The 9,423-nt window shown below is 44.4% G+C and overlaps 1 protein-coding gene across 2 annotated transcripts in view; it reads left to right on the top strand.

Moving 5' to 3' along the window:
- The window catches only part of LOC147625366 (lipid phosphate phosphatase 2-like), a 35,656-nt gene extending 29,300 nt beyond the window's left edge, over window positions 1-6,356 (top strand). The window contains exons 3-8 of one of the 2 annotated variants that reach the window (XM_086818694.1): window positions 4,186-4,273; window positions 4,373-4,482; window positions 4,571-4,688; window positions 4,864-5,052; window positions 5,873-5,932; window positions 6,017-6,356. In XM_086818694.1, the coding sequence (XP_086674820.1) occupies window positions 4,186-4,273; window positions 4,373-4,482; window positions 4,571-4,688; window positions 4,864-5,052; window positions 5,873-5,932; window positions 6,017-6,186 (735 nt within the window). In that variant the 3' untranslated portion in view covers window positions 6,187-6,356. The remainder of the gene's footprint in view (window positions 1-4,185; window positions 4,274-4,372; window positions 4,483-4,570; window positions 4,689-4,863; window positions 5,053-5,872; window positions 5,933-6,016) is intronic. The other variant, XM_086818695.1, reaches the window with a different exon arrangement.
- Window positions 6,357-9,423: the final 3,067 nt, after the last annotated feature.

A 9,423-nucleotide genomic window follows, 5' to 3' on the forward strand; every position in this document is an offset into this window, starting at 1 on the left:
CTGACAGAGGCTTTACATACAGTTGCAGCGACGGCCTTCCCACACACGCAGCCCACAGTACGACCACGTCCTGGGAGCATGCCCCAGAATAGTTGGTATGATGATGACTGTAGGGAGCTCAGAGCTCGGCTACAGCGAGAGGTGGCCACAGGTGTTACTACATATAGACAGTCACGCATCATCTTCCGATCCCTCATTTGGCAGAAGAAGAGAGCATTCTTAGCTCGGCTGGAGAGAGACATCTATCAGTTGTTTTTGAGTCAGGATTCTGGGGAGGCCTGGAGATAGCTTAGAGAGCACCCCCCGCCTCCGGCCATTACCTCTCCAAATACATGGGGCGAGTATGCAGCCTCCCTCTACACAGTACCATGGCAGCCACCACTACCGAACCTTCCAGAGCCTTGTCCACCCACTTCTACCTTCTTCACAACAGAGATGGTGAGGAGGGCCATCAACAGATTGCATACAGGGAGGGCACAGGATCATGAGGGCATTGTAGCCGAGCATTTCATACATGCTAGAGATATGATTGTAGACTTGCTAGCTCTCATGTTTAATAGAGCCATGTGTGAGGGGTTTCCTGTGACTTGGAGTACTTCCACGATTGTGCCAGTACTCAAGTCTGGAGATTCGAGCCTGCCGACTAACTACCGCACCATTATGATTGGTCACTCGCTGGCCAAGCTATATGCCTCTATTCTTGAGCAAGAGTTGAGCAGATGGGCAGAGAGACAAGGGGTCCGAGCTCATGGACATGCCGGTTTTAGGAGGAGATTCTCTACTTTGGATCATATCTTTACCCTCAGGGCTATCATTGAGGAGGGCAGAGCACATAGGAGGAGGATCTACTGTGGCTTTGTGGATTTCCGCAAGGCCTTTGACACAGTGCCCAGAGCTAGACTGATGCGCAGGCCCCAAGACTTGGGGGTTCCATATGAGCTCATTTGGGGTATTATGGCACTTTATGAGACAGTAGTTGGGTAGGTGCGGACTTCAGAGGGTCTCTCCCAGCCAGTACACTCCACTATAGGGGTGAAATAGGGCTGCCCGCTCTCTCTGACTCTATTTGGACTATACATTGATGAGATCTGTGATTATATTGGGACACGAGGGGGCAGAGGATCCCAGTTGGATGGCACTTGGATACCCCTGCTCTTATATGTGATGATATTGTGCTTATAGCAGACTCACCAGAGGGTATGCAGAGGATACTTTACATGCTTATGCACAGGACAGTGGGCTCTCAATTAACCTTGGTAAGACCAAGGTTATGGTGTTTAACACTACAACTCAGTGGGTTTGGAGATCAGCGCCTATTTTCACATATGGGCAGGAGACAGTGGAGTATGTTGACTCATACACATATCTTGGAGTGGTGTTCACTAGGCCCACATTTTCCATGAGGGGGGCAGCAGAGGCCAGATTGACTAGAGGATATACAGCACTAGGAGGTCTAGAGAGGATGTGCTCACAGGTACAGTTTTAGGAGCCACGCACTAAGCTGTGGCTTTTTGACACGCTGGTCACATCGGCTATGCTATATGGAGTACAGATCTGGGGGCCTAGCCTAGATCGTCACAGTCGATCAGGACGCACATACGATGGATGGAGATCGATGGAGAGACCACTTGTGTTCATGATCTCCAGGATGATTCAGGCCAAGGCCTCAGCACCCCATGAGATTATTAGAGCCGAGATGGGAGCACCACCGATCGTAGTCAAGGCTCTTGCCAGATCAATGTCCTTCATTCATAGCACCTCGGAGCTTCCCGACACCGGTATGCACGACTTGCTTTAGAGTCCTCTCATCAGCTAGCCATGGAGGGAGACACTTCATGTTGGTATGCGTAGATAGCATCCGGGTTTGACCTCCACGGGTTCAGTTTAGACAGACTTCATGTTGGTACTATGTGGAGGCACCCTCTCTCACCTTGACACATTCTGAGATTAGTAGAGTCATCAGACAGGACCTCATTCAGTTGGACACTAGGAGGACATGGCTAGAGCCCTCACAGGAGTTGGGGACGAAGATGGCTTTCTATAGAGACCATCTTCTCCGCACCACTGAGGATGGCTTTATACTTAGACCGAGCTACATGGATACCCATCTGTCTCATGGATTGAGGTGCGCCATTGGGCAGATCCGCACCTCTTCACATTAGTTAGAGATAGAGACAGGCAGATTTAGAGGCATACCTCCAGGGGACAGGATTTGTCAAATTTGTTGGATAGAGCCAGAGACGGAGGAGCACTACATCTGTCGCTGCACAGCATATTATGAGATTCGAGGGCGCTACCATTGCCTTTTTAGAGAGGGATTTGGACCACTGGCTAGAGTCATGGACTATTGTGATCAACGATGCTTGGGTTTTTATCTCCTGGAGATCCGCAGGCTCAAAGAGTCCATTATCAGGAGCAGACGCCTGACTGGCAGGGAGTCCACACAGAGACAAATTACTGACTTCTTTAGAGGGACTACCCGGGAGGACACATAGCCGACAGCCCAGCAGTGGGCACCCCGTGGGACTCTAGTTGAGAGAGCTTTCCAGTTGGGCAGATCTAGACGCCCGAGGGTTCGCGGATCCTCACATCGGAGACGGTGCCTACACCGGAGGATTCAGAGCATCATTGCGAGGCATCGGGCTCGTCCGACCAGGCATCTCGCTATGGCAGATATCGAGGCCATCCGGCAGAGACCCATGCTAGAGCTCCTAGGATGATTACGACTCCAGCCATATACTGTTGTACTCATTGTCACTTTTGTACTCCCCCATATTCATGTATTCAGGTATCCATGTACTCATGTACCCCATTTTGACTAGTAGCATCAGCTTCCCCCCTACTGATGTATTGTGGGGCTATCTCTTTTCTTTTCCAGACAGTTTATCAGATGTCACATGGTTGTAACTTTGGTCTCATAGGTCACTTTGGCCTTTTGAAGACGTTAATATAACATTTCATTTCTCTCTCTCTCTCTCTCTCTCTCTCTCCCCCCCCCAACCCCTTCCCCCCAACACACACACCATGGATATCTTCCATCCACCTTAAGCTTTGGCTCTTGTACACACACCATGTAAGCTAACATTCACATCATCATTCCAGGGGGATTTGTAGCCGTTTATATGGTAGTGATGCGTGTAGGACCAACTATGGCACTTTTTCCCTCTTTATAAGGTTTTTTCTTTCCTGTGCATGTCAACACCCTCTTATCCACTTATTAGGTGTCCTTCTCTTTTGTACTTGGCAATCATTTCATTATAACATAATTTACATGGAGTTGTGTGCCTCTCTCTCTCTCTCTCTCTCCCCACAACTGAGTTGACTGTGTCTCTGTATGTGTGTAGCTTCTGCTCCAAACCCTAGCCGCAACAATTTTTTGAGTCTTGCACTACCTTCCACCATTGTACACACACTGGCACCTTGTATCAGCCCCATAGCTACTTGCACTCGCCTCTCATCGACACACATTTTCAGCATAGGTAGCTAGTCTCTTCTTTCAGTTTTTCTTCCATGACTAAGGATTTCTCATGGACATATTGCAGTGCTTTGTTGGTCTTACAGAGCGTTTGGGTATTTTTAAGACGTTAGTATGTCTTTCTTTCTTTCTCTCTCATTTTCCCCTCTGCTCTCATGCTCAACATGCATGGTAGTTGACAGTTGTACTCTTGATGTATTACCATGGTCTGCAGTCTTTTGTAAGAAATTATTAAATCTCTCTCTCTCTCTCTCTCTCTCTCTCTCTCTCTCTCATCTTTGCATATTCTTAGGTCAGTGCTTTGAAAGTTGTTTAGTGCATTCTGCAAGTTGTATTCTCAGTTTGCTCAAAGAAGTTTAAAGATGCATGTGTGCAGAGTGCACCTTGCCACACTTCTGCATTGCGCACGGTTAACACCTATAAGATGTGTGGTATCTCTTTGATTGGGGAGTTGGCAAGGCTGACAGAAAGAGAGGTTTCGTTGTACCTCATCTTCTTAAAGCCCAGCAGCTATGTCATTGGGGGAGGAGATTCTTGAATGAATCTCTATATTAGGAAAGTTCTGCTTACAATCAAATTTTTTGGGTGATTTTTATTTTATTTTTCATTTTTCTTTTTTAATGCTAGGAGGTCATCACTTTTAAAATTGACCCCTATGCTTTTATTTGAGAGGGAACTGTCATTATATATCTAATGTGTGCCTTTTACAGGTTATTGCCTTGGTTATTCCACTTGTAATTTTTGTGGTGTATTTTCTCTACACAAAGGATATCACCGATTTGCACCATGCGACGCTTGGTAAGTGTATATATTCTGGCATATGCATGCGCATGCTTCTTGACATCAAAAAGCGCTTGGACTTTCTAATCTGATTGAGTTTCAACTATTTTTTTCTAGGGCTTTTCTTTGCAGTCTTAATCACTGCAGTCCTCACAGATGCTATAAAAGATGCAGTAGGTCGTCCACGGCCAGATTTCTTTTGGCGCTGCTTCCCTGATGGGAAGGAGGTAAGTAGACTTTCTAAGCTGTGCTACTTGTGTAGATGGGACAAGAGACTAATTTAGTGATTGAATAAATGGTCAAGGTTTCCTTTAGGGAGCTTTTGTGATTGGATTCCAGGAGTACAACAACTTTACTGGGAAGGTCGAATGCCATGGTGAGCATGCAGTGATAAAAGAAGGCCACAAAAGTTTTCCCAGTGGGCACACATCATGTATTTTTCCATCCTTTCTTTTAGCTTGTCTTGGTTGCAGCTTACAGGTTGCTGCAGGCCTTTCCAGTGCTGTAAGCTTCATCATTTCTTTTTTGTTGGTTTATCTAAAAGGGTCTTGAATGCTTGATTTGTATTGATCTTGACCTTTCATCTTCTGAATCTGGTTTCATTGCAGGGTCATTTGCTGGTTTGGGATTTTTATCACTGTATTTGGCAGGAAAGCTGCAGCTTTTCAATGGTCGAGGACATGTTGCAAAACTTACTGTAGTTTTCACTCCTCTGTTAGCTGCCTTATTAGTAGGCCTTTCCCGAGTTGATGACTATTGGCATCATTGGCAAGATGTGTTTGCCGGGGCATTGCTAGGTACGAGTCTCTGTGCTTGTTGATTTAGTGAAATTTTGAATTTTCTTACACTCAATCTCATTAAGCTACATTTTTTAAATGCTGTGCTTTTCTTTCGTGCTATGGGCCATGGTGTTTGGAGGGAGTTAATAAATGGACATTTTGTAGAGCATGATCCAAGGAAATTTGTGTAGGTCATGACGGTACTAGGAAAACTACCCACAGGTGGTGCAGAAAAGTTGAAGATGGAGGCATAGGATCCCATGACTTCTTCCACCTTGTTGGTGAAAGGATTTAGCTTATGAAGTTTTTTTTTTTTCCAACTGACCTTGGGCCCAAAATCCTCCCGTAGTTTTACTTTTCACGGTGGCCTGTAGGCGATGCTATCGAGGAAGCACCTTGTGGGGATTTGAACTCAGGACCTTCTGGTCCTAGACAAACATCTTTACCACTTGTGAGCTATCACCTCATTGGCATCTTATAATTTAGTTTACCATGTTGGATCTCCCCAGTCTAGTCATCTTTGGTCATACTCGTGTTGGGGTCTGTTTCATGCATCTTGTTTGCACCCTTATCTTGATCGATCACCTGATCTACTTGGTGGATTTCATAGCATTATTGATCTCATAGTAGGATCATCTTGAAGTAGAGTGTGAGGCAGGGTGCCCAAGCTTTTGTACATTTAAAGCATGAGGAAGGACTTAAGGATGAAAATGCATGATAGAATGCAGAGAATGGGGCTGCCATGTGTTGCTCTTATGTTGCTAGCTTAATGCTTTTTTTGCTCGATGTTTTTCGTTTGCACCTCATGGGCTTTTACAACTGCACAACTGGCTTGCAGGTTTTATAATGGCAGCTTTATGCTATCATCAATTCTTTCCCTCGATATTTGGTGAAAACAGTAAGTTAATTATTAACTTTAAAGATATATTTGTTAATGCCCTCCCTCCTTTAACAAGATGTGGTACAAATGTGTTTGTTACAGGCATGGGACCATATAGCTACCTTCAAATAGGAAACAACTTCAAGTTTGCTCGTTTCCCGTGGTTTCCTCGCCGGCGAGGTGCGGACTGGCCTGCACAAGGGAATGGGTCGGAGCACGATGGGGAAAGTGGTACACACAATGAGACTCTTGTAGTCTTGACTTCCCACTGAGACCCGCTGTAACCGAAGCATTTTCTTCAATTTGCATGCTGTACAATATTCTGTCGTATTTTTTGCATCTGAACTCATGTACTAAAATCTAATCAAAGCCATTCCTAGGCTACTACACTAGAGTGTAATCCTCTATTATTGACCTAGTTCAACGAGTGTTTTAATTCTTGTACAACTTTGCTTCAAGCAGTCACTCTGTGGTGTTTAATCGCACATTATCGTGCTGTAGACTGTTGCCATCATTCTGGAGTAACTTTTTACTTCATGTGCCGATCATTGAAGTAGTGTTGATACTGGTGACATACATTACTGGCCACGGTATTTATTATAGGAGCAATATTTTAATTAATGTTCGCAAATATGAATGAAGGCAACGCAACAACATTAACAGCATCCTTCAACAGAAAGTCAAACAACATTAAGAGAGCATCCTTAAGCAAAAACTCTTCACTAGTGACATACATTGGTGTGTTCCGCACAAGAGTAGCAGGGGAGAGAAATACAAGGTTATGTCAGACTCTTCATAGAGCTTATATGCACAAAGAACGGAATTTGAGAGAGCTTCTTGTGAGTATGTTGCAGACAACTAAATGCTTTTCGTGGGGGCCTGTACATGAATTTTAGGTAGCTATGGCTATATGGCGAAAGAAAAAGCTATCTCCCCCCGCTTTGTACACACTAACATTATGGAGGAGAGATGAAGGGTCAAAAGAAAATAATGAAACAGCAGGAGGTGTAGGGAAAGAGGGACTTTGGAGGCTAAGAGACCTTTCTCATTGGGGAAGGAAAGGCTTCCTCCAAAGCTTATCATTGAGGGAGTTTCAGCTTAAGGGGCATTCGAGAAACACACAGAGTGCTTAATACAAGAGGAAACTGGTTGGGCCTAAGGCAAATATTGTCAACTAGGGGTAAGTATTTCCTTGCTATTAGCGAGGAATCATTTAGTGGACTGCCAGAGTTGATTGTTAGATATCGTTGCTTATTATTATTATTTTTAGTAATTCTTATTATACCAGTGGGGAACCTTATTGTGAGGTGAAAACCCACAAACAAAACATCATGATACAATTGAGACCCCAAACAAACCTTTGTAGGGGCCAGGGATGTGATTACCAAGAAGCAGTCAAAGAAAGCCATGTATTGTTGATCGTCTATTTGTTGTAAGTTTTGGAAATCATTTAGAGGCTATCTCAACAAGTGGTTGAAGTAGGCATATTGATAGAGGAATGTGTCAATAATGCATATGATTTCTATTTTGCCATATCGTTCACAATGCCCAAAAAGTAGTCCATGCGAAGAATACGTCAAAGGTGGTATATCATTGTGGGATTTGAGCGAAAAGCCAGAATTGAGCTATTGGGAATTGCATGCAAAGATGCCATGATAGTCTCTCCAGGTCAGCACAAGAGAAATCAATATACCATAACAAATGGGCCACTGTCTCATGGTTTAGCATGCAATGGTGACATCTTGCCAAAACGATGTGCCTCTTTTTCAAGAATACATCGACAAGCAGAATTCCCACAATGCATTTCCAAAGGAAATGTCTTTCTTTCAGTTGCAAACCATTTTTCCATATGCTCCTTAAACAACCATCCCACCATCTATCAGTTTTGTGCATTGTCCAAAGTGCATTAGCATGATCCGCAATCCAAGTAGTAGCAACCAGTTTGATATAGACCCTTTTAGTTGTTAGTTCATGTAACTTTGTAGCTCGTGGTGGAGCTACGTGCCAATCTTTTAAACACTCCTCATGATTTAGCGGGGGCACTGGCTGTGGAGAGGTTGTAAGAGGGTGCATATGAGATGCCATATAGGAGGAACAAGATCCCTTGGTCACAAGACCTTGTGCTAAGTGTCTGGCTTGAGAGGGATAAGCTTGGATTTACGAAAATTAATTCGCAATCGTGCAGCTCTATCAAACATATCCAAGGCATCCATTACAACTCGAAGATCATGAGGATCATCTCGTGGCATGAAGAAGGAATCATTTACAGAAGTCTATGCCACAAAATGCTTGCCATATGGCAATTGGAGACCATGAAGTGCACCTTGTTGAGTAAGATGATCCATGTGTAGAAACAGAGGATGAGTTGCTATGGCATATAACAAGGTACTCAAAGGGCTTCTTTGTCGCACTTGCTTACCCAAAGACCACGAGTCAGAGAGTTCACCATCAAGAATACATGATGCCTTACTACACCTTGATACAACCAAAACACTAGATTGGACATCTTAGTTCCGAACCCCCCATTATCACAGGAGTGAGATTTTCTCATATATTAGTACCCAATTTTTGTAAAAGGAAGCTTGTAGAGGAAGCAAGGGCAAAAATAGCCTTGTAACCTTTTTTTTTGGAAATTATAAAAACTATAAATACTAAGGCGGGTAGTTTGTACGCAATCTTGTGTTTTCTCTCTTGTGTTTGTAGTTTTTGTTCCACACGCTTCTCGAGGCCTGTAGTTTTTCATCATGGCAATGGTAGCAGAGCTTGTCTATGCTATATGTGTCAAAAGGTGTGTGTTTGGGGAACTTAGACGGCCTAGCACATGGGACCAACGGTCTTGCGTGTGAAAGCGACAAGGCGGCGGTACGAAGCCCAAGAGCCCAGTGCATATAAGCGATGCTGCACTATACTAGGCGTCGAAGCGTCGACAACAAGGGTAGCCCGCAACAGTGAACACCTGTTGGGGTTAGGCGTACACCAGGCAACATCAAAGCGTTGACAACAAGGGAAGCCCTCAAAACAATAGTGAACATCGGTAGGGGCTAGGTGTACACCCCAGGGGCATCACAACGTTGAAATATGCACGGCGATGGGCCGACGAAGCAAGGAGCAGTAGTTACCCACATGGTCGATAGTAGCGTGCATGTCTCTTTAAGAGACAAACACAAAACATACTACGTTTTCCCACATATACATACCCTCTTTGTTGGGCAATTGAAATGGCATATGGGATAAAACTGAGCTGCGTGGCAGCATGTGGTGAGCCAGGGGAGAAGAAGAAGAAGAAGAAGGGGAGAGAGGAGGAGGACGAGGAAGAGGAGGAGGAGAACAAGAAGAGAAAGAAAAAGAGAAAAAAAACAATTATAATAGACCGAGTGACCATCGTCTCATGGTATCTTCAGCCAAACGGTCATGACTAAATGGTTTAGACTTAATGATTTTGATGTGCCATTAGTTTTGCACGGATTCTCGACTTGGGTAAATTTTCATATTATGCACCTAACTCAAGG

The sequence above is a fragment of the Cibotium barometz genome, chromosome 24 (genome assembly GCF_041138505.1).
Source record: "Cibotium barometz isolate CiBa-2024 chromosome 24, ASM4113850v1, whole genome shotgun sequence".
Lineage (NCBI taxonomy): Eukaryota > Viridiplantae > Streptophyta > Polypodiopsida > Cyatheales > Cibotiaceae > Cibotium > Cibotium barometz.